The sequence below is a fragment of the Scyliorhinus torazame genome, chromosome 24 (assembly GCF_047496885.1).
Source record: "Scyliorhinus torazame isolate Kashiwa2021f chromosome 24, sScyTor2.1, whole genome shotgun sequence".
Lineage (NCBI taxonomy): Eukaryota > Metazoa > Chordata > Chondrichthyes > Carcharhiniformes > Scyliorhinidae > Scyliorhinus > Scyliorhinus torazame.
In genome coordinates this window covers 45,568,464-45,594,108 of record NC_092730.1, presented here as the reverse complement: position 1 = coordinate 45,594,108, position 25,645 = coordinate 45,568,464, and the positions used below count along the sequence as shown (strand labels likewise).

The 25,645-nt window shown below is 47.8% G+C and overlaps 1 protein-coding gene and 1 non-coding gene across 3 annotated transcripts in view; both read right to left on the bottom strand.

Moving 5' to 3' along the window:
- Window positions 1-288: 288 nt before the first annotated feature.
- Window positions 289-360, bottom strand: trnag-ucc (transfer RNA glycine (anticodon UCC)). The gene has a single exon. It is a non-coding gene; the product is annotated as a tRNA-Gly (tRNA).
- A 2,353-nt stretch (window positions 361-2,713) lies between these two features.
- The window catches only part of LOC140400039 (histone H2B-like), a 34,850-nt gene continuing 11,918 nt past the window's right edge, over window positions 2,714-25,645 (bottom strand). Inside the window, exons 3-4 of one of the 2 annotated variants that reach the window (XR_011937993.1) lie at window positions 4,077-4,859; window positions 2,714-3,599 (exon numbers count right to left, since the gene is read on the bottom strand). Coding sequence is in view for 1 of the 2 variants with exons in the window: in XM_072489521.1 (XP_072345622.1) it covers window positions 4,401-4,787 (387 nt within the window). In the remaining variant the exon portion in view is untranslated. Of the gene's footprint in view, window positions 3,600-3,647; window positions 4,860-25,645 lie in introns of those variants that run through there. The other variant, XM_072489521.1, reaches the window with a different exon arrangement.

The following is a 25,645-nucleotide window of genomic DNA, read 5'->3' as shown; positions in this document are numbered from 1 at the left end:
GTACACGTGGCTTCAAATCCCATCCTCGTCTGTAACGTGTCTGTTGTGTCTCTGTTTGGTCCACTTCATAAGGGTGAAGTGAAAATGCTGTGATTTTTAGCTTTAGTTTGAGGGCTTGGGTGGTGAATAGTCAAACACTGTCCATATTGAAACCATATTAAAAATGATGAGAAAGTTACTTATTTCACTCCCCACCCTAATTGCGCCCAAATTCTGAGTTCGGAACTGTTTCTCTTTCTCGGTTTGAAACTCACGAAGTGGCGCAAAAATATACAACCAGCTTTTTATTGCGATGGCCGGGAATCGAACCCGGGTCAACTGCTTGGAAAGCAGCTATGCTCACCACTATACCACCATCGCTCACTGAAAGAATCAGATTCCAATTGGTCCTTTAGATTAGCTTGATAAACTGTTTTGGAACACATTCATACTTAGCGTAAGTTATTTCACTCCAATGTAAAATGCTCCTGAATGAGAGTGTCCGTGTCGCACGGCTCCCGTTCTGCCAGGAGATGGCACCAGTCCACAATAAATGTATTTATCTCATTGATTTCTAATGTGTGTGTCATTACTTTGGACACTTACTCTGGCCTGAGACCGTAACTTGTTCTTGTGTCCTGATGCTGCCGTTTTCACCCTATTTCAGTAATCGTAGAATGGCTCCAGTGCGGAAGGAGACCATTCGGCCCATCGAGTCGGCACCGACCCTCGGAAAGACCACCCGACTTCGCCCCAATCGCACCTAACCTTTCGAATACGTCAGGATGGCCGAGTTCAGGTAGCAGTCTCCTCTGGAGGTCAGGGCTCGAATCCCACTCCTGAAATTGACCTTTCCTCCGCGAGGCACCATCCAAACCTGGAACCCCTCCCTAACAGCACTGTGTGTGTACATACACCATATGGACTTGGAGCGGTTCAAGAATCCCCTCACCGCCCATTCTCGCGGTCAATTAATGATAGATTGTAAATGTTTGGCCGAATCAGCGATAATCACAGCCAGAGCGACCTGCAATAACCCTCAGATCAGGAAAGGCAACTCATTGTCCTTTGGCCCAAAAGCAAAATACTGCGGATGCTGAAAATCTGCAACAAAGACAGAAAATGCTGGAAATATTCAGCTGATCCGGCAGCTTCTGTGGAGAGAGAAACAGGTCGTTCCAATGAAAGGTCAGCATGTGAAATGTTAACTATTTCGCTTTTCACAGATACTACAGATCCGTACAGTATTTCCAGCATTTCCTTGTGATTAGCTGAACATCCTCACACTCTGTAGCTTAATCCGTTAAAGCGCCTGTTCCCCTGTTGCGTCCTGATCCCAGAGGATCTGTTCAGTATTTCCAATAATGTTTCATTCCGAATCCTCCATTTCCAAAGAATTGTGACGCTGAAATTGCTCACATTTCTCTCCATTGTTATCTACTCTGCAGGTATTCTGCACCGTCTAATGGAGACATGCTCGCAGGGCTGTGAGAGAGGCTTTCTTTCAGGCGTGAGGCCTCTTTTGGTCCATCAACAGCAACCGGATGCCTGCAGAGAAACTCAGAATGACGATCCCCTCTTCCCGGGGTGATCTTAATCAGGGACAAGATGTTGTTTGCAGAGAGAATCAAAGGTCTGAAGAATTGGTCTGAGATTCCTGGCGTTTTGTGAAGAGAACAAGGTGGTGGAACAATGTGACAATAGCAGGATACGAGTTTGGGATATTATCCAGTTTGTGCTGGGGGGCTGCGGGAAGGACGTTGTCTTGTCTGCCCACCCAAGCTGAATGTTGGGATTGAGGTCGTGATCAGATTCCGAGAGGAGGGTGAAATCCTTTCACTGAGTTTCAAGCTCACAGTGCGGTTGAGTGTCTTGAGTTACAGGAAGATACAGACGGGATGGTCAAATGGGCAGAAAAGTGGCTGATGGAATTTAAAGCTGTAAAATTAGATGTGATCCACTTGGTAGGGGGGTTTCACAGTAACTTCATTGCAGTGTTAATATAAGCCTACTTGTGACAATAAAGAATATAATATTATTATTATAGGATTAATGTGAATGGCCTGACACTGGGAAGTCCTGAGGAACAAAGGGACCTTGGAGTGTTTGTCCAGAGATATCTGAAGGCAGGTGGGCAGGTTAATAGGGTGCTGGAAAGGCATATGAAATACTTTATCAATCCGGGCACAGATTACAGAAGCAGAGAGGTCACGTTGGAGTTGTATAGAATGTTGGGGAGGTCACAGCTGGAGTACAGTGTGCAATTCTGGTCACCACATTTTGGAAATATGTGACTGCATTGGATGGGGTGCAGAGGTGATTCGGCAGGATGTTGCTTGGGATGGAACATTTAAGGGTTGAAGAGAGGTTGGACAGGCTTGTTTTTTTTTCGCTGGAACAGAGAAGACTGAGGGGTGACCTGATCGAAGAGTACAAGATTATAATGGGTATAGAAAGGGCGGATAGGGAGCACCTGTTCAACTCAGTAGAAGGGTATGTCACGAGGGGACACTGTGTTATTCTGTGAGTCTGAAACTGTTACAGATCAGGTCTTGGAGGTATGGCTGCTGTAACTTACTCTGAACAAGTGTTTGAGAATAATCCTGTATCTGTCAGGCTTCGTGACTCACTGTGAGGATGGGATTGAGGATGTGACCTTCAATCTCTGGGACTGTTTATAAATTTGCATTCATTCCACGTAAATTTCCAGCACAGAAAGAGACAACTGATGTGGGAGGTTTTAAGCAAACAACGTGAGCATTTAATATCAGAACACAATAGTGAAAGATAATGGAACCTTTAATCTGATACTGGATTGCTCTGGAAGTTTAACTCAGGTTGTACACATTGATTTGATCTCTGACACTCCGTCTGATTCGGAGTCAGAATTTTGACATGAATGTAAAATGGACCACAGTCTGGAATCGCTACAGTGTCTTCCATCTGGAACAGAGTGAGTGAGGATTTTGTAATAGTTTGCAAGTTACAGCTCAGTTCATAGACATCGAAATGAGATTGTATCTTTTATTTTCATAAATTGGGTGAGTTTTAAACGAGAATCAGAGTTTGTATCTTTGTCGCTTTCAACATATCTCAATCTGAGAATGTAGCAGATATTTGGGTTTGCAGCTAATGTATTTGTGAGGACACACTCTGGGGATTTGTGCAGCCACTTCTAAACCGCCTATTGCGCGATGTGACTGGTATTTAACTCGAATCTCAGAGTACATTATTAAGGTTCATTGTGTAACTTTTAACCGGCAATCACGTGTCAGTTTTCTCTGATATTTATTATTTCACTAAGGCTGCACTATTGTGGATCTGAGACAGTGATGATGAGAGTGGGTGAGAATTTGGACTGGGATTTATGAGGCCCCCGTTAGGGTGACATGGACACAGCGTCTGCCTCTCCTGCTCTGTTTGATTGATGGGTTGAAAATATGTCTCTGGAACTATTTCTGCTGCCGGAGACTGTGGAACTGATGACCTGTCTGTGTCTCTTTGCTCTGTCAGTGACAATGTATGGACTGTGTGTGGGAAGGAGCTGGCGACACTTTTCCCTGTAACTTGTGTGGAGGAAACACCACATTTATTCATCTTCAGAATATTCTGGTATTTGTCTGTGGAAACAAATTATATTTTAAATCTCAAGTACAGTCCGGGAGAAGTTACAGATTTCATCAGTTTAATCCCAATTAATAATCATTGAAACCGCTTTCAGTATCAACAGCAAGTCTCCAGCTCGGATTGGTTAACACTTGTCAATTCAATAACTAACCAATCACAGGGCCAGGGAGACGACATTGTAGGATTTCATTGGCTTATGTTTTCAAATTCCAAAATCCCGCCAATTTCACTGCAGTGAAATGTTCAGGAAACGATTTGAATCTCACTTTGTGATCGGTTTATTATATTTTGCCGTCCCAGTTTCCAGGCGCTATATTAGGAACAGTTAGAATTTGCCAACCTCTTATCTGTAACCGGCGGTAATTTAAAACGGAGCAAATCTCAGCTCACAGGGAAAACAGGATTCATGTAGCGGCGCCCAGATCACCCCAGAGGAAACATAAAAAAACAATTTGATTAATTTAACTCACCAGTTGTGAAATCTGAATATGGTTATTAAACTTAAATAATTCCCTCCTGAAATTGTGTTTCTCCTCATTGTCCGTCACAAATACCAGACTGGGATTAAAATCGACTCTCAATTCGGTTGGATTCTCTTCTGTGTGAAACTGTCTGTGACGGGCGGGTATGAAGCCACATTCACAACATTCTGGAACGGGACAAATCTCTATCCTCCACAGAGATTTCTCATCAAGTCAATGCGGGAAAACATGGTGCAGCTTTTTCATAGAGATTGTGGGTGGCTCTTAAAAGAGCCGTTGTGTTTGGGGTGGTTTTCAGTCCATTGTGGAGTTTTACTTGGAGCTGGTGTACTTGGTCACCGCCTTTGTCCCTTCCGACACGGCGTGCTTGGCCAGTTCCCCGGGCAGCAGCAGGCGCACGGCGGTCTGGATCTCCCGGGAGCTGATGGTGTGGCGCTTGTTGTAATGGGCCAGGCGGGAAGCCTCACCCGCGATGCGCTCGAAAATATCGTTGACGAACGAGTTCATGATGCTCATGGCCTTGGAGGAGATGCCGGTGTCGGGGTGAACCTGCTTCATCACTTTGTAGATGTAGATGGAGTAACTCTCCTTCCTCGACCTTCGCCGCTTCTTGCCGCCCTTTACTGCCGGTTTCTTAATGACTTTCTTGGCTCCCTTCTTGGAAGCTGGTTTCGATGTTGGTTTCTTCTCATCAGCCATCGTCAATTTCACCCAGAAATAAAGCAAACCCCTTCCGAGCGCTGATTAAATAGACAGAGACTCACATCTATGCTAATGAGGAATGGGGAAAGGAATGATTGTGATTGGACATTGTGAGAATGAGGACAGCCAGTTATGTTCTGTTGATTTGATTGGATATAACAACAGACCAATCAGATTTAGGATTTTGCAACAATCAGTAACCTTCTTACTACAAACAGGTAATCCATTTCAGAAAGAATGTCTCCAGTCCCAGTTCGTCAATGTGTAAAGATCCAACGGGTAAAATCAGCTAGCTGTCGGTGAGAGGGATTGTGCGGCAGTCTGGGATTCCTTCAGCAACTGTGAGTGTCTTGTAATATGTGAGAGTGTGGGATTTGCTCACAAGACGCAATGGGGAAAGGCCACTCTGATACAATGTGTGAGTGAGGGATTTACTCACTCTCTCATACAGTGTGAGAGTGTGTGATTTACACACTCTGATACAGTGTGTGTGAGGTATTTACTCACTCTGATACAGTGTGACAGTGTGGGATTTACTCCACTTCTGATATAGTGTGGGATTTGCTCAACTTTTGATATAGTGTGTGAGTGTGGGATTTACTCACTCTCTGATACAGTGTGTGAGTGTGAGATTTACTCACTATCTGATACTGTGTGTGAGTGGGATTTACTCACTATATGGTACAGTGTGTGAGTGTGGGATTTACTCACTCTCTGATACAGTGTGTGAGTGTGAGATTTACTCACTCTCCGATACAGTGTGTGAGTGTGGGATTTACTCACTCTCCGATACAGTGTGTGAGTGTGGGATTTACTCATTCTCTGATACAGTGTGGGATTTACTCACTCTTAGATACAGTGTGTGAGTGTGGGATTTACTCACTCTCTGATACAGTGTGAGAGTGTGGGATTTGCTCACTTTCTGATACTGTGTGTGAGTGTGGAATTTACTCAGTCTCATGTAAATCTGTTATCGTGTGGGGCGCAGTGGTTGCTGAGTGAGTGCTTGCTAAGGGGAGTAAATTTTTAAAAAACTTATTGTTGGCGGTTTCCAGCTGAATCCAGTCGGAGTGAGGACAGAGTGACTGCTGGGTAAGGAGTAAAGATTTAAATTGTTTGTGCGGGCCCATAACAGCTGATTGCTGTTATCGTGTGGGATGCAGTGGTGCTGAGTGAGTGCTTGTTAAGGGGAGTAAATTTTTAAAAATTTACTGTTGGGGGTTTGCAGCTGAATCCGGTCGGAGTGAGGACAGAGTGACTGCTGGGTAAGGAGTAAAGATTTAAATTGTTTGCGCGGGCCCATAACAGCTGATTGCTGTTATAGTGCAGGGCGCAGTGGTTGCTGGCTAAGTTTTTTATTTTTACCTGTATTGAAATTGGGCGGTTCACATCGGTACCAACGACAAAGGTAAGAGAAGAGTCGGGGATTTAAAACAGGAATTTCGGGAGCTAGGGTGGAAGCTGAGAGCCACGACAAACCATGTTGTCATCTCTGGTTTATGCCGCTGCCACGTGCTAGCGAGTTGAGGAACAGGGAGAGAGTGCAGATAAACATGTGGCTGCAGGGATAGTGTAGGAGGGAGGGTATCAGTTACGTGGATAATTGGAGCACATTCTGGGGAAGGTGGGACCTGGACAGACAGGACGGTTTGCACCTGAACCAGAGGGGCACCAATATCCTGGGAGGGAAATTTGCTACAGCTCTTCAGGGGGGTTTAAACTAATTTGTCTGGGGGATCGGGAAACAAGCTGTAGTCCAGAAGCCAGCATTGAGAGTAGTGAGGTACTGAGGAGGGTATCAAGGTCGCAGGCGTGTACCGGCAGACAAGAAGGTGGGTTGAAGTGTGTCTACTTCAATGCAAGGAGCATCCGGAATAAGATAGGTGAACCTGGAGCGTGGATTGGTACCTGGGACTACGATGTTGTGGGCATTACGGAGACATGGTTCGAACAGGGACAGGAATGGTTGTTGGAAGTACCGGGGTTTAGTTGTTTCAGTAAGAGCAGGGAAGATGGTAAAAGAGGTGGAGGAGTAGCATTGTTAATCAAGGATAGTTAAACGGCTGCAGAAAGGCAGTTCGAGGGGGATCTACCTACTGAGGTAATATGGGCTGAAGGTAGAAATAGGAAAGGAGCGGTCACGTTGTTAGGAGTTTTCTATAGGCCCCCAAATAGTAATAGAGATGTGGAGGAAGAAATTGCAAAACAGATTATGGATAGGTGTGGAGGTCACAGGGTAGTTGTCATGGCTGACTTTAACTTTCCAAATATTGATTGGAACCTCTATAGGTTGGGGCAGTTTTTGTACAGTGTGTGCAGGAGAGTTTCCTGACACAATATGTGGATAGGCCAACAAAAGGTGGGGCCACATTGGATTTGGTACTGGGTAATGAACCGGGCCAAGTGTTAGATTTGTTTGTGGGAGAGCACTTTGGAGATAGTGACCACAATTCGGTGTCTTTCGCTATTGCAATGGAGAGGGATAGGGCCATACGGCAGGGCAAGGTTTATAATTGGGGGAGGGGTAATTGTGATGCGATTAGGCAAGAATTAGGGAGCATAAGATGGGAACAGAAACCGTCAGGGAAAGGCACAAATGAAAAGTGGAGCGTGTTCAAGGAACAAATACTGCGTGTCCTTGATAGATATGTCCCTGTCAGGCAGCGAGGAAATGGCTGTGTGAGGGAACCATGGTTCACAAAAGAGGTTGAACGGCTTGTCAAGAGGAAAAAGGAAGCGTATGTAAGGATGAGGAAATAAGGTTCATTTGGGTCACTTGAGGGTTACAAGGTAGCAAGGAAAGACCTAAAGAAAGGGCCAAGGAGAGCTAGGAGGGTGCATGAGATGTCCTTGGCGGGTCGGATCAAGGAAAACCCCATGGCTTTTTACTCTTATGTGAGAAATAAAAGAATGACCGGGTGAGGTTAGGGCCGGTCAAGGACAGTAGTGGGAATCTGTGCATGGAGTAAGAAGAGATAGGAGAGGCGTTGAATGAATACTTTTCTTCAGTGTTCACCAAGGAGAGGGGCCATGTTTTTGAGGATGAGAGTGTGATACAGGCGGGTAGGCTGGAGGAGGTAGATGTTCTAAGGAAGGATGTATTAGCAATTTTGGAAAACCTTAGGGTCGACAAGTCCCTCGGGCCAGATGGGGTATATCCTAGGATTCTTTGGGAGGCGAGGTATGAGATTGCAGAGCCTTTGATCTTTGGGTCCCTATTGTCCACGTTGATAGTGTCCACTGACATAGAATTTACAGTGCAGAAGGAGGCCATTCGGCCCATCGTGTCTGCACTGGCCCTTGGAAAGAGCACCCGACGCAAGCCCACACCTCCACCGTCTCGCCATAACCCAGTAACCCCAATTTTGGACACTGAGGGCAATTTACCATGTCCAATCCACCTAACCTGAAAATGAAATGAAATGAAAATCACTTATTGTCACAAGTAGGCTTCAAATGATGTTACTGTGAAAAGCCCCTAGTCGCCACATTTCGATGCCTGTTCAGGGCGGCTGGTACGGGAATTGAACCGTGCTGCTGGCCTGCCTGGGTCTGCTTTAAAAGCCTGCGATTTAGCCCTGTGTGCTAAACCAGCCGCTGCACATCTTTGGACTCGGGAGGAAACCGGAGCACCCGGAGGAAATCCACGCACACACGGGGAGAACGTGCAAACTCCGCACAGACAGTGACCCAAGCCGGGAATCGAACCTGGGACCCTGGAGCTGTGAAGCAATTGTGCTAACCACTATGCTACCGTGCTGCCCCTGCCCATGCTAGAGGACTGGAGAGTAGCGAATGTTGTTCCTCTGTTCAAGAAAGGGAATAGGAATAACCCTGGTAATTATAGCCCGGTTAGTCATACTTCGGTGGTCGGTAAGGTAATGGAAAAGGTCCTGAAGGATAGGATTTATGACCATTTGGAAAGATGCAGCTTAATCCGGGATAGTCAACACGGATTCGTGAAGGGTAAGTCTTGCCTCACAAATTTGATTGAATTCTTTGAGGAGGTTACTAGGTGTGTAGATGAAGGTAGAGCAGTTGATGTCGTATACATGGATTTTAGTCAGGCGTTTGATAAGGTTCCCACATGGTCGGCACATGAAGAAAGTAAGGAGGTGTGGGAAAGAGGGAAATTTGGCCAATTGGATAAGTAACTGGCTATCACATAGAAGACGAGGGGTGGTGGATGGAAAATTTTCAGTATGGAGAACAGTTACCAGCGGTGTACCACAGAGATCAGTGCTGGGTCCTCTGCTGTTTGTGATTTTTATCAATGACTTGGAGGAGGGAGCTGAAGGGTGGGTCAGTCAATTTGCTGATGACACCAAGATTGGTGGAGTAGTGGATAAGGTGGAGGGCTGTTGTAGGCTGCAAAGAGAAATTGATAGGATGCAGAGCTGTGCCGAAAAATGTCAGATGGAGTTTAACCCTGATAAGTGCGAGGTGATTCATTTTGAATGCGGATTACAGGGTCAACGGCAGGGTTCTGAGGGATGTGGAGGAACAGAGAAATCTTGGGGTTCATGTCCATAGATCTCTGAAGGTTGCCACTCAAGTAGACAGAGCCGTTAAAAAGGCCGAAAGTGTGTTAGTCGTTATTAACAGGGGTCTTGAGTTTAAGAGCCGTGGGGTTATGCTGCAACTGTACATGACACTGGTGGGACGACATTTGGAGTATTGTGTGCAGTTCTGGTCTCCTCACTACAGGAAGGGTGTGGAAGCATTGGAAAGGGTGCAAAGGAGATTGACCAGGATGATGCCTGGCTTGGAGGATAGGTCTTATGAGGAAAGGTTGAGCGAGCGAGGGCTTTTCGCTTTGGAGTGGAGGAGGATGACAGGCGACTTAATCGAGGTTGAAAGATGATGAGGGGGATAGATAGAGCGGGCGTTCAGAGACTATTTCCTCGGGTGTATGTAGCTGTTACAAGGGGGCATACCTATAATGTTTGGGGTGGGAGATATAGGAGGGATGTCCGAGGTAGTTTCTTTACTCAGAGAGTGGTTAGAGTGTGGAATGGACTGCCTGCTGTGATAGTGGAGTCGGACATTTAGGAACTTTCAAGCGGTTATTGGATAGGCACATGGAGCACACCAGAATGACAGGCAGTGGGATAGCTTGATCTTGGTTTCGGACAAAGCTCGGCACAACATCGAGGGCCGAAGGGCCTGTTCTGTGCTGTTCTATGTTCTAAAGTCTGTGAGTGTGGGATTTGCTCCCTCTCTCACAGTGTGTGAGTGTGGGATTTACTCACTCTCTGATACAGTGTGTGACTGTGGGATTTACTCACTCTCTGATACAGTGTGTGAGTGTGGGATTTACTCACTCTCTGATAGAGTGTGTGAGTGTGGGATTTATTCTCTCTCTGATACAGTGTGAGTGTGGGATTTACTCACTCTCTGATACAGTGTGAGTGTGGGATTTACTCACTCGCTGATACAGTGTGAGTGTCTGGGATTTACTCACTCTGTGATACAGTGTGTGAGTGTGGGATTTACTCACTCTCTGATACAGTGTGTGTGTGTGGGATTTACTCACTCGCTGATACAGTGTGAGTGTGGGATTTACTCACTCTCTGATACAGTGTGAGTGTGGGATTTACTCACTCTCTGATACAGTGTGAGAGTGTGGGATTTACTCACTCGCTGATACAGTGTGAGTGTGTGGGATTTACTCACTCTTTGATACAGTGTGTGAGTGTGGGATTTACTCACTCTCTGATACAGTGTGAGAGTGTGGGATTCACTCACTCTCTGATACAGTGAGAGTGTGTGAGATTTACTCACTCTCTGATACAGTGTGAGTGTGTGGGATTTACTCACTCTCTGATACAGTGTGTGAGTGGGGGATTTCCTCACTCTCTGATACAGTGTGGGATTCACTCACTCTCTGATACAGTGTGTGAATGTGGGATTTACTCATTCTCTGAAACAGTGTGTGAGTGTGGGATTTACTCACTCTCTGATACAGTGTGTGAATGTGGGATTTACTCATTCTCTGATACAGTGTGTGAGTGTGGGATTTACTCACTCTCTGATACAGTGTGTGAGTGTGGGATTTACTCACTCTCTGATACAGTGTGAGTGTGTGGGATTTCCTCACTCGCTGACACAGTGTGAGTGTGTGGGATTTACTCACTCTCTGATACAGTGTGAGTGTGTGGGATTGACTCACTCTGTGATACAGTGTGTCGGACTTACTCACTCTCTGATACAGTGTGAGTGTGTGGGATTTCCTCACTCGCTGATACAGTGTGAGTGTATGGGATTTACTCACTCTCTGATACAGTGTGAGTGTGTGGGATTGACTCACTCTCTGATACAGTGTGTGAGTGTGGGATTCACTCACTCTCTGATACAGTGAGAGTGTGTGAGATTTACTCACTCTCTGATACAGTGAGAGTGTGTGGGATTTACTCACTCTCTGATACTGTGTGTGAGTGGGGGATTTACTCACTCTCTGATACAGTGTGGGATTCACTCACTCTCTGATACAGTGTGTGAATGTGGGATTTACTCATTCTCTGAAACAGTGTGTGAGTGTGGGATTTACTCACTCTCTGATACAGTGTGTGAGTGTGGGATTTACTCACTCTCTGATACAGTGTGTGACTGTGGGATTTACTCATTCTCTGATACAGTATGTGTGTGTGGGATTTACTCACTCTCTGATACAGTGTGAGAGTGTGGGATTTACTCTCTCTGATACAGTGTGTGAGTGTGGGATTTACTCACTCCCTGATACAGTGTGTGAGTGTGGGATTTACTCACTCTCTGATACAGTGTGTGAGTGTGGGATTTACTCACTCTCTGATACAGTGTGTGAGTGTGGGACTTACTCACTCTCTGACTTTAAACTAGCAAGTTGGGGGGAAGGGAAGTGTAAAGCTATGGACGGTATAATGGTTAATGGAGATCAAGGCAGCAGGTTACGTGACAGGTTATTATGTAGAGATATGGGTTCAAAGACAAGGATCATTAGGAGAAAGGGTAAGAGGAAAAATAAATTGTGAAAAGTTACAGATCAAGGTGTTAGGATTCATAACAAAGACATAAAAAACAGCATAAGTGTACTTTACCTGAATGCTCGTAGTATACGAAATAAGGTAAATTAGTTGATGGCGCAAATCATCGTGAATGACTATGATTTAGTGGCCATTCCTGAAACATGGTTAAAAGATGGTCACGACTAGGAGTTAAATATCCAAGGGTATCAGACTATACGAAAGGATTGAATGGACGGTAACGGCGGTGGTGTAGCTTTGTTGTTTAAGGATGGCATCCGGGCAATAGTAAGGGATGATATTGGTGCTATGGAGGACAAGGTTGAATCAATTTGGGTGGAAATCAGGAATACTAAGGCGAAAAGGTCACTGATAGGAGGAGTCTATATGCCACCAAATAGTAACAGGATGGTCGGGCAGGCAATAAGCAAAGAAATAACGGATGCATGTAGAAATGGTACAGCGGTTATCATGGGAGATTTTAATCTGCATATCGATTGGTTTAACCAGGTTGGTAAAGGCAGCCTTGAGGAGGAGTTTATAGAATGTGCCCGGGATAATTTCCTGGAACAGTATGTAATGGAACCTACAAGGGAACAAGCGGTCCTAGGTCTGCTCCTGTGTAATGAGGCAGGATTGATTAATGATCTCATAGTTCGGGATCCTCTTGGAAGGAGCGACCACAATATGGTGGAATTTAAAATACAGTAGGAGGATGACAAGGTAAAATCAAACACTAGTGTTTTGTGCTGAAACAAAGGCGATTACAATGGGATGAGAGAAGAACTAGCTAAGGTAGACTGGGAGCAAAGACTTCATGGTGAAGCAGTTGAGGAACAGTGGAGAACCTTCCGAGCGATCTTTCACAGTGTTCAGAAAAGGTTCATACCGACAAAAAAGAAAGACGGTAGAAAGAGGAAAAATCAACCGTGGATATCTAAGGAGATGAGGGAGAGTGTCAAATTGAAGGAAAAAACATACAAAGTGGCAAAAATTAGTGGGAGACTAGAGGACTGGGAAGTCTTTAGGGGACAACAGAAAGCTACTAAAAAAGCCATAAAGAAGAGTAAGGTAGACTATGAAAGTAAACTGGCTCAGAACATAAAAGCAGATAGTAAAAGCTTCTACAAATATATAAGACAAAAAAAGAGTGGCTAAGGTAAATATTGGTCCTTTGGAAGATGAGAAGGGAGATTTAATAATAGGAGACGGGGAAATGGCTGAGGAGCTGAACAGGTTTTTTGGGTCAGTCTTCACAGTGGAGGACACAAATAACATGCCAGTGACTGATGGAAATAAGGATATGATAGGTGAGGACCTTGAGATGATTGTAATCACTAAGGAGGCAGTATTGGGCAAGCTAATGGGGCTAAAGGCAGACAGGTCTCCTGGCCCTGATGGGATGCATCCCAGAGTGTTAAAAGAGATGGCTAGGGAAATTGTAAACGCACTAGTGATAATTTATCAAAATTCACTAGACTCTGGGGTGGTCCCAGAGGATTGGAAAGTAGCAAACGTGACACCACTGTTTAAAAAAGGAGGTCGGCAGAAAGCGGGTAATTATAGGCCGGTAAGCTTAACTTCGGTTGTAGGGAAAATGCTGGAATCTATCATTAAGGAGGAAATAGCAGGGCACGTGGAGGGAAATTGTCCCGTTGGGCAGATGCAGCATGGGTTCACAAAGGGTAGGTCATGTCTGACTAATTTGGTAGAATTTTTTGAGGACGTTACCAGTGCAGTAGATAACGTGGAGCCAATGGATGTGGTATATCTGGATTTCCAGAAAGCTTTTGACAAGGTGCCACACAAAAGGTTGCTGCATAAACTAAAGATGCATGACATTGAGGGTAAAGTGGTAGCACGGGTAGAGGATTGGTTAACTAACAGAAAGCAGAGAGTGGGGATAAGTGTGTGTTTCTCTGGTTGGCCACCTGTAACTAGTGGGGTCCCTCAAGGATCAATGTTGGGCCCGCAGTTGTTCACAATTTACATAGACGATTTAGAGTTGGGGACCAAGTGCAATGTGTCAAAGTTTGCAGACGACACTAAGATGAGTGGTAAAGCAAAAAGGGCAGAGGATACCAGAAGTCTGCAGAAGGATTTGGATAGGTTCGGTGAATGGGCTAGGGTCTGGCAGATGGAATTCAATGTTGCCAAGTGTGAGGCTATCCATTTTGGGGGGAATAACAGCAGAATGGATTATTATTTAAACGGTAAGATGTTAAAACATGCTGCTGTGCAGAGGGACCTGGGTGTGCTGGTGCACGAGTTGGTGTGCAGCTGCAACAGGTAATTAAGAAGGCTAATCGAGTTTTGTCTTTCATTGCTAGAGGGATGGAGTTCAAGACTAGTGAGGTTATGCTGCAATTGTATAGGGTGTTGGTGAGGCCGCATCTGGAGTATTGTGTTCAGTTTTGGTCTCCTTACCTGAGAAAGGACATTTTGGCACTGGAGGGACTGCAGAGGAGATTCACTAGGTTGATCCCAGAGTTGAGGGGATTAGATTATGACGAGAGGTTGAGTAGACTGGGACTGGGATCTTATAGAAACATATAAAATTATGAAGGGAATAGATAGGATAGATGCGGGCAGGTTGTTTCCACTGGTCGGGGAAAGCAGAACTACGGGGCATAGCCTCAAAATAAGGGGAAGTAGATTTAGGACTGAGTTTAGGAGGAACTTCTTCACCCAAAGGGTTGTGAATCTCTGGAATTCCTTGCCCAGAGAAGCAGTTGAGGCTCCTTCTTTAAACGTTTTTAAGAAAAAGATAGATGCCTTTCTAAATAATAAAGGGATTCGGGGATATGGTGTACGGGCCGGAGAGTGGAGCTGAGTCCACAAAGATCAGCCATGATCTCAATAAATGGCGGAGCAGGCTCGAGGGGCCAGATGGCCTACTCCTGTTCCTAGTTCTTATCTTCTTATGGTACAGTGTGTGACTGTGGGATTTACTCACTCCCTGATAGAGTTTGAGTGTGGGATTTACTCACTCTCTGATACAGTGTGTGAGTGTGGGATTTACTCACTCTCTGATACAGTGTGAGAGTGTGGGATTTACTCACTCTCAGATACAGTGTGTGAGTGTGACATTTAGTCACTCTCTGATACAGTGTGTGAGTGTGGGATTTACTCACTCTCTGATAGAGTGTGTGAGTGTGGGATTTACTCACTCTCTGATACAGTGTGTGAGTGTGGGATTTACTCTCTCTGATACAGTGTGTGTGTGGGATTTACTCACTCTGATACAGTGTGTGAGTGTGGGATTTACTCACTCTCTGATACTGTGTGTGAGTGTGCGATTTACTCAATCTCTGATACAGTGTGTGAGTGTGGGATTTACTCACTCTCTGATACAGTGTGTCAATGTGGGATTTACTCACTCTCTGATACAGTGTGTGAGTGTGGGATATACTCACTCTCTGATACAGTGTGTGAGTGTGGGATTTACTCACTCTGATACAGTGTGTGAGTGTGGGATTTACTCACTCTCTGATACAGTTTGTGAGTGTGCGATTTACTCACTGCCTGACAGTGTGTGAGTGTGGGATTTACTCACTCTCTGATACAGTGTGTGAGTGTGGGATTTACTCACTCTCTGATACAGTGTGTGAGTGTGGGATTTACTCACTCTCTGACACAGTGTGTGAGTGTGGGATTTACTCACTCTCTGACACAGTGTGTGAGTGTGGGATTTACTCACTCTCTGATACAGTGTGTCAGTGTGGGATTTACTCACTCTCTGATACAGTGTGAGTGTGGGATTTACTCACTCTCTGACACAGTGTGTGAGTGTGGGATTTACTCACTCTCTGATACAGTTTGTGAGTGTGCGATTTACTCACTGCCTGACACAGTGTGTGAGTGTGGGATTTACTCACTCTCTGATACAGTGTGTGAGTGTGGGATTTACTCACTCTCTGATACAGTGTGTGAGTGTGGGATTTACTCACTCTCTGACACAGTGTGTGAGTGTGGGATTTACTCACTCTCTGATACAGTGTGTGAGTGTGGGATTTACTCACTCTCTGATACAGTGTGTCAGTGTGGGATTTACTCACTCTCTGATACAGTGTGAGTGTGGGATTTACTCACTCTCTGACACAGTGTGTGAGTGTGGGATTTACTCACGCTCTGATACAGTGTGAGAGTGTGGGATTTACTCACTCTCTGATACAGTGTGTGACTGGGATTTACTCACTCTGTGATACAATGTGTGAGTGTGGGATTTACTCACTCTCTGATACAGTGTGTGAGTGTGGGATTTACTCACTCTCTGATAGTGTGTAAGTGTGGGATTTACTCACTCTCTGATACAGTGTGTGAGTGTGGGATTTACTCACTCTCTGATGCAGTGTCTGTGTCTGGGATTTACTCACTGTCTGATACAGTGTGTGAGTGTGGGATTTTCTCTCTGATACAGTGTGTGAGTATGGGATTTACTCACTCTCTGATACAGTGTGTGTGTGGGATTTACTCTCTCTGATACAGTGTGTGAGTATGTGATTTACTCACTCTCTGATACAGTGTGTGAGTGTGGGATTTACTCACTCTCTGATACAGTGTGTGAGTGTGGGATATATTCACTCTCTGATACAGTGTGTGAGTGTGGGATTTACTCACTCTCTGATACAGTGTGAGTGTGGGATTTACTCACTCTCTGATAGTGTGTGTGTGGGATTTACTCACTCTCTGATACAGTGTGTGAGTGTGGGATTTACTCACTCACTGATACAGTGTGTGAGTGTGGGATTTACTCACTCTGATACAGTGTGTGAGTGTGGGATTTACTCACTCTCTGATACAGTGTGAGTGTGGGATTTACTCACTCTCTGATAGTGTGTGTGTGGGATTTACTCACTCTCTGATACAGTGTGTGAGTGTGGGATTTACTCACTCTCTGATACAGTGTGTGAGTGTGGGATTTACTCACTCTCTGATAGTGTGTGAGTGTGTGATTTACTCACTCTCTGATACAGTGTGAGAGTGTGGGATTTACTGACTCTGATACAGTGTGTGAGTGTGGGATTTACTCACTCTCTGATACAGTGTGTGTGTGTGGGATTTACTCACTCTCTGATACAGTGTGTGAGTGTGGGATTTACTCACTCTCTGATACAGTGTGTGAGTGTGGGATTTACTCACTCTCTGATACAGTGTGTGTGTGGGATTTACTCACTCTCTGATACAGTGTGTGAGTGTGGGATTTACTCACTCTCAGATACAGTGTGTGAGTGTGGGATTTACTCACTCTCTGATACAGTGTGTGTGTGGGATTTACTGACTCTGATACAGTGTGTGAGTGTGGGATTTACTCACTCTCTGATACGGTGTGTGAGTGTGGGATTTACTCACTCTCTGATACAGTGTGTGCATGTTAGATTTACTCACTCTCTGATACAGTGTGTGAGTGGGATTTACTCACTCTCTGATACAGTGTGTGAGTGTGGGATTTACTCACTCTCTGATACAGTGTGTGAGTGTGGGATTTACTCACTCTCTGATACAGTGTGTGTGTGTGGGATTTCCTCACTCTCTGATAGTGTGTGCGTGTTAGATTTACTCATTCTCTGATACAGTGTGTGTGGGATTTACTCATTCTCTGATACAGTGTGTGAGTGGGATTTACTCACACTCTGATACAGTGTGTGAGTGTGGGATTTACTCACTCTCAGATACAGTGTGTGTGGGGGATTTACTCACTCTCTGATACAGTGTGTGAGTGTGGGATTTACTCACTCTCAGATACAGTGTGTGTGGAGGATTTACTCACTCTCTGATACAGTGTGTGAGTGTGGGATTTACTCACTCTCTGATACAGTGTGTGAGTGTGGGATTTACTCACTCTCTGATACAGTGTGAGTGTGGGATTTACTCACTCTCTGATACAGTCTGTGTGTGTGGGATTTACTCACTCTCTGATACAGTGTGTGAGTGTGGGATTTACTCACTCTCTGATAGTGTGAGAGTGTGGGATTTACTCACTCTCTGATACAGCGTGTGTGTGTGGGATTTACTCACTCTCTGATACAGTGTGTGAGTGTGGGATTTACTCACTCTCTGATACAGTGTGTGTGTGTGGGATTTACTCACTCTCTGATACAGTGTGTGAGTGTGGGATTTACTCACTCTCTGATACAGTGTGTGTGTGTGTGGGATTTACTCACTCTCTGATACAGTGTGTGAGTGTGGGATTTACTCACTCTGATACAGTGTGTGAGTGTGGGATTTACTCACTCTCTGATACAGTGTGTGAGTGTGGGATTTACTCACTCTCTGATACAGTGCTTGAGTGTGGGATTTACTCACTCTCTGATACAGTGTGTGTGTGTGTGGGATTTACTCACTCTCTGATACAGTGTGTGAGTGTGGGATTTACTCACTCTCTGATACAGTGTGTGTGTGTGGGATTTACTCACTCTCTGATACAGTGTGTGAGTGTGGGATTTTCTCACTCTCTGATACAGTGTGTGTGTGTGGGATTTACTCACTCTCTGATACAGTGTGTGAGTGTGGGATTTACTCACTCTCTGATACAGTGTGTGAGTGTGGGATTTACTCACTCTCTGATAGTGTGTGAGTGTGGGATTTACTCTCTCACTGATAGTGTGTGAGTGTGGGATTTACTCACTCTCTGATACAGTGTGTGAGTGTGGGATTTACTCACTCTCTGATACATTGTGTGAGTGTGGGATTTACTCACTCTCTGATACAGTGTGTGAGTGTGGGATTTACTCACTCTCTGATACAGTGTGTGAGTGTGGGATTTACTCACTCTCTGATACAGTGTGTGAGTGTGGGATTTACTCACTCTCTGATACAGTGTGTGAGTGTGGGATTTACTCTCTCACTGATAGTGTGTGTGTGTGGGATTTACTCACTCTCTGATACAGTGTGTGAGTGTGGGATTTACTCACTCTCTGATACAGTGTGTGTGTGTGGGATTTACTCACTCTCTGATACAGTGTGTGAGTGTGGGATTTTCTCACTCTCTGATACAGTGTGTGTGTGTGGGATTTACTCACTCTCTGATACAGTGTGTGAGTGTGGGATTTACTCACTCTCTGATACAGTGTGTGAGTGTGGGATTTACTCACTCTCTGATAGTGTGTGAGTGTGGGATTTACTCTCTCACTGATAGTGTGTGAGTGTGGGATTTACTCACTCTCTGATACAGTGTGTGAGTGTGGGATTTACTCACTCTCTGATACATTGTGTGAGTGTGGGATTTACTCACTCTCTGATACAGTGTGTGAGTGTGGGATTTACTCACTCTCTGATACAGTGTGTGAGTGTGGGATTTACTCACTCTCTGATACAGTGTGTGAGTGTGGGATTTACTCACTCTCTGATACAGTGTGTGAGTGTGGGATTTACTCACTCTCTGATACAGTGTGTGAGTGTGGGATTTACTCACTCTCTGATACAGTGTGTCAGTGTGGGATTTACTCACTCTCTGACACAGTGTGAGAGTGTGGGATTTACTCACTCTCTGATACAGTGTGTCAATGTGGGATTTACTCACTCTCTGACACAGTGTGAGAGTGTGGGATTTACTCACTCTCTGATACAGTGTGAGAGTGTGGGATTTACTCACTCTCTGATACAGTGTGTGTGTGTGGGATTTACTCACTCTCTGATACAGTGTGTGAGTGTGGGATTTACTCACTCTCTGATACAGTGTGTGTGTGTGGGATTTACTCACTCTCTGATACAGTGTGTGAGTGTGGGATTTACTCACTCTCTGATACAGTGTGTGTGGGGGATTTACTCACTCTCTGATACAGTGTGTGAGTGTGGGATTTACTCACTCTCTGATACAGTGTGTGAGTGTGGGATTTACTCACTCTCTGATACAGTGTGTGAGTGTGGGATTTACTCACTCTCTGATACAGTGTGAGTGTGGGATTTACTCACTCTCTGATACAGTGTGTGAGTGTGGGATTTACTCACCCTCTGATACAGTGTGTGAGTGAGGGATTTACTCACTCTGATACAGTGTGTGTGTGTGGGATTTACTCACTCTCTGATACAGTGTGTGTGTGGGATTTACTCACTCTCTGATACAGTGTGTGAGTGTGGGATTTACTCACTCTCTGATACAGTGTGAGTGTGGGATTTACTCACTCTCTGATACAGTGTGTGAGTGTGGGATTTACTCACTCTCTGATACAGTGTCAGTGTGGGATTTACTCACTCTCTGATACAGTGTGTGTGTGTGGGATTTACCAATGTTTTACAGTTCCAGCAGAACCTGCCTGTTCTTAAACTCCGTGCCTCGGCTAATATAGTCTGTGGTATCATGGGCCTGGCATTTTTAAGCTCAGGGCCGTGTCCTATGGGTGGATCTCAGGAAGGTTCCAGGATGGTGGCGATAATCAAGATTGCGGGAGGAATGGCCAATGGTCACGACCAGCTTTTAAAAGTCCCGGCCGTGAGGCTGTTTTAGGATTAACGGCCATCCCGCGCCTGCCCACCTTATCAAGTAGTGCGCAAGGTGGACCGGCTCCTCCTGATGTCAGTGCGTTGTCCCACCTTTTATAAGGTTGAACTGTTTGATGTTACTTTTTTTCCTTTTTTATTCAATGTGTTTTGTGTTGGTTTTTTTTGTGTGGCCTGCACGTACTTTTTTGGTGCGTGCAGGGTTAAAGTAGCGCCTGCCACTAATCGGCGTGGCGCTGGTACCACGTCGTGAAACTTAGCAAAAAGAACAGAAATAACGAATGGATAAAAACAAATGTGGGGGGTGCCCCAAAACAGAACAGAAAAGGCAACAAAAGCTTATCAAAATCCCCGTCAAATCAAAGTGCGAAGATCGGGACCAATAAGGCAGTCCAACCCCTGCGGTGCCCACCGCGCACAGAACAACTCACGTATGCCCGTGGTCACTGCATGCTCCCTCTCCAGGGACACCCGGCCGCGAACAAGGCCGCGGAAGAGGGGCAGACAGTTAGGCCGGATGACCCCCTCGGTCGCCCGCTGCCTGGACCTATAAACGGCAAGTGTGGCCAGGCCCAGGAGCAGGTTTACATGGATATCCTCCACCCTCGTCGCCCCCCTCCGCACCGGATGCCCGTAGATGAGGAGCATGGGGCTGAAGTGCAAACTAAACCTCAACAACAACGTTGTCAAGAAAGCAAGAAGGGAGTGCAGCCTAGGACATACAACATAGACATGCTCCACGGTCTCCACCAGGCCGCAAAAGTGGCAGGTCTCCGGCACAGCCGTGAAGCAGTGTACAGTGCGCTGTCCCAGGCCAGTTATTTTCAGCAAATTCTGGAGTCCTCCCACCGGAGGCGGCGCCAGAGAGCAGGTCACATGCCCCATACGCTGACATCACGTGTTCTGGGCCCGAGCCAGATTCCTCCATTTTGCAGCTGCCAGCAGTGCTGGAGTGAACTCCAGGGCCTCTGGTGAACAACCCATGAAGAAGCTGAAAACAGGAACAAAGCACCACAATGATGATTAGGGGCAGCACGGTAGCATTGTGGATAGCACAATTGCTTCACAGCTCCAGGGTCCCAGGTTCGAATCCGGCTTGGGTCACTGTCTGTGTAGAGACTGCACATCCTCCCCGTGTGTGCGTGGGTTTCCTCGGGGTGCTCCGGTTTCCTCCGCGAGAGGGAGCGCGCGTGTGAGAGGGAGCGCGCGTGTGAGAGGGAGCGCGCGTGTGAGAGGGAGCGCGCGTGTGAGAGGGAGCGCGCGTGTGAGAGGGAGCGCGCGTGTGAGAGGGAGCGCGCGTGTGAGAGGGAGCGCGCGTGTGAGAGGGAGCGCGCGTGTGAGAGGGAGCGCGCGTGTGAGAGGGAGCGCGCGTGTGAGAGGGAGCGCGCGTGTGAGAGGGAGCGCGCGTGTGAGAGGGAGCGCGCGTGTGAGAGGGAGCGCGCGTGTGAGAGGGAGCGCGCGTGTGAGAGGGAGCGCGCGTGTGAGAGGGAGCGCGCGTGTGAGAGGGAGCGCGCGTGTGAGAGGGAGCGCGCGTGTGAGAGGGAGCGCGCGTGTGAGAGGGAGCGCGCGTGTGAGAGGGAGCGCGCGTGTGAGAGGGAGCGCGCGTGTGAGAGGGAGCGCGCGTGTGAGAGGGAGCGCGCGTGTGAGAGGGTGCGCGCGTGTGAGAGGGAGCGCACGTGTGAGAGGGAGCGCGTGTGTGAGGCGTGTGTGTGTGAGGCGTGTGTGTGAGAGAGCGTGTGTGTGAGAGAGCGTGTGTGTGTGTGTGAGCATGTTTGCATTTTACCCTCTTTATCTCTCTTTGATATATTACTCATATTTTCCTGTTCCTGCCCAGTTACTGGTGTGTGTGAGAGAGTGTGAGCGTGTGTTTTACCATCATTGTCTCTCTATGATAGATGATGCATATTTTACTGCTGTTTACTCAGTAACTGTTGTGTCAGAGAGTGTGAGTATCAGAAAGTGTGTGAATATGAAAGAGTGCGTGTGTGTGAGGGAGCGTGTGCAAGTGAGTGTGTCAGTCTGTGTCAGGGAGAGTGAGGGAAATAGTCTGCAGGAGTGTGAGTGTGTGGGGGGAGAGAGTGTGTGTTTTACCTTCATTGTCTCTCTGTGATATATAACATATTTTACTGCTCAGTCACAGGTGTGTGAGTGTTTTATCCTCACTGTCTATCAGAAATAACATATTTCACTGCTTACTGCTCAGTAACTGGTGTGTGTGTGAGAGAGAGTGTGTGTGTGGGGAGAGCGCGTGTGAGCGTGTTTTGTACCCTCACTGTCCCTCTGTGAAATCAGCAAGAAGTCTTGCTGGAGAGGGATAGGGCCATACGGCAGGGCAAGGTTTATAATTGGGGGAGGGGGAACTTCCGGTTGCGGCTATGCGGAGCTAAGTCGCACATTTGGCGGCTCCCGCTAAAACTGACTTTTGGGCTCTTTTCAGGGCCCCCAACGGCACTTTTTCGACGTTTCCCGGTGTGGGAAGGAGTCTACAACAGCTCCCCGTCAGTATATGGCTTCAACTAGGAGCGGGGCGAAGAAAAAAGGTGGCGGTGGACCCGACGAAGGTGTGAGGGAAGAAGGACAAAATGGCGGCGGACGGAGACCTGGCAGCGTGGATGCAGTGGGCGGAAGAGCAGCAGGAGGGTATCCAGCGCTGCTTCAGAGAGATTAAAACGGACCTGCTAGAGCCGATGAAGGCGTCTATTGATAAGCTGCTGGAGGCACAGACGGCCCAGGGATTGGCGATCCGCGAGGCTCGACAAAAGATCTCTGACCAATGAGGCCGAGATCTCAGGCCTGGCAGGAAAGGTGGAGGCGCACGAGGCGCTCCACAAGAAATGGCAGGAGCGGTTCGAGGAGATGGAGAATCGGTCGAGGCGGAAGAATCTGCGGATTCTGGGCCTCCCGGAGGGGCTGGAGGGGCCGGACGTGGGGGCCTATGTGGTCACCATGTTGAACTCGCTGATGGGAGTGGGGTCCTTCCAGGAGCCCCTGGCGCTGGAAGGGGCCCATAGAGGGCTGGCGAGGAGGCCCAAGGCTAACGAGCCTCCGCGGGCGGTGCTGGTGAGGTTCCATTGGTTCATCGATCGGGAATGTGTGTTCAGGTGGGCCAAGAAGGAGAGGAGCAGGTGGGAGAACGCGGAGGTTCGGATATATCAGGACTGGAGCACGGAGGTGGCGAAGAGGAGGGCCGGGTACCATCGAGCGAAGGCAGTGCTGCACAGGAAGGGGGTGAAGTTTGGCATGTTGCAGCCGGCGCGACTGTGGGTTACCTGCAAGGACCGGCACCATTATTTTGAGTCTCCGGAGGAGGTGTGGGCCTTTGTTCAGGCCGAGAAGTTGGACACAGATTGAGGGTCGGGATGGGCGATTGGGGACTATGGTTGATATGCTATGTTTATTTTTGTTTTGAGGGGGGGGGCTTTTGTATTGCTCCGGGTTTCTTTTTCTTTGTGTTTTTTCTCTTTTGGGTCGGTGCAGGTGGCTGGGGCGGGTTGGGCACTGTTTTGGTTGGGTTGGTCGGGGGGGGCTCTTGAAGGTGAGATGGGGCCTTGCGGGGGAGGGGGAGGCCCGAGTCAGGGGTGAGGGGACAGGGCCTGTAAAAGGAGCTGCGTCAGAGGTGGCGGGGCCTGGTAGGTGTAAAGCGCGGGCTTTTTCCCGCGGTGAAGACTGGAGGGGGCGGGGCCGGGGCGGGGAAGCGAGGGTTGTTTTCCGCGCTTAGAACAGAAGTGGGAGGGGGAGAGCCTATGGATGGGGACGGGAGAGGAGGGTGTGCCACACAATGGGAGGAGTCGAAGAAGAGGCGGGAGTGGCCGGGGTCAGCAGGAGACAGCTGACTTGCGGAAGTGCAATGGGGGGAGTAAATCAGCTAGGCTGGGTCCTAGCTGGGGGAGGGGGGGCGTGGGGTGTTGGGTGGGGGGGAAATCGAATTGCTGCTGCTATGGTCAAGGAGGAGCTGGAGCGAGCGGGGGGGGGGGTCGAGACGGGGGTATGCCGCTGTGGCGAACGGGCCGGGTGTGGGGTGCGGGCATGTGGCTGGCCGAGGAGGGGTCATGGCTAGTCAGCGGGGAGGAGGGCGGGTAGCCCCCTGATCCGGCTGATCACCTGGAATGTAAGGGGACTGAATGGGCCGGTTAAGCGGGCCCGCATGTTCGCACACCTGAAGAGGCTCAAGGCAGATGTGGTTATGCTTCAGGAGACACACCTGAAGGTGGCAGACCAAGTAAGATTGAGGAAAGGGTGGGTAGGTCAGGTGTTTCACTCGGGGCTGGATGCCAAAAATCGAGGGGTGCGATCTTGGTGGGAAAGAAGGTGTTGTTTGAGGCGTCGAGCATTGTGGCAGATAATGGCGGCAGGTACATAATGGTAAGTGGTAAGTTGCAGGGAGAGAGGGTGGTACTGGTCAATGTGTATGCCCCAAATTGGGACAATGCGGGTTTTATGCGGCGTATGTTGGGTCGGATCCCAGACTTGGAAGTGGGGGGCCTGATAATGGGGGGAGACTTTAACACGGTGCTGGACCCGGCACTGGATCGCTCCAGGTCTAGGACGGGTAGGAAGCCGGAGGTGGCTAGAGTGCTGAGGGGGGTTTATGGACCAGATGGGAGGGGTGGAGCCTTGGGATCTGCAAGGCCGGGGGCTAGGGAATTTTCATTCTTCTCACATGTCCATAAGGCTTATTCCCGAATCGACTTTTTCATCTTGAGAAGGGCGTTGATAGCGAGAGTAGAGGATACTGAGTATTCGGCAATAGCCATTTCGGACCACGCCCCGCATTGGGTGGACTTGGAGATGGGGGAGGAGAGGGACCAGCGCCCGCTGTGGTGCTTGGAGGTGGGGCTGTTGGCGGACGAGGAGGTGAGCGAGTGGATCCGAGGAAGTATAGAGAGGTACCTGGAGACCAACGCCAACGGGGAGGTCTGAGTGGGGATGGTATGGGAGGCACTGAAGGTGGTGGTGAGGGGAGAGTTGATCTCCATTAGTGCCCACAAGGGCGGAGGGAGTGGGGGGAGAGGCTGGTGGGGGAGATGGTGAAGGTAGACAGGAGGTATGCGGAGGAGCCCGAGGAAGGATTGTTGAGGAAGAGGCGTAGCCTCCAGGCCAAATTCGACCTGGTGACCACCAGGAAGGCGGAGGTGCAGTGGAGGAAGGCCCAGGGGGCGATTTACGAGTATGGGGAAAAGGCAAGCCGGATGCTGGCACATCAGCTTCAGAAGGGGGACGCAGCTAAGTTAAGGACAGTGGGGGGGGGGGGGGGGGGGGGGAGTGCAGCTGGCATCAATGGGGTCTTCAGGGACTTCTACGAGGAATTCTACAGATCCGAGCCCCCACGGGAGGAGGGAGGGATGGGCCGCTTCCTGGACCAATTGAGGTTTCCAAAGGTGGAAGAGGGACTGGTGGCGGGATTGGGGGCCCCGA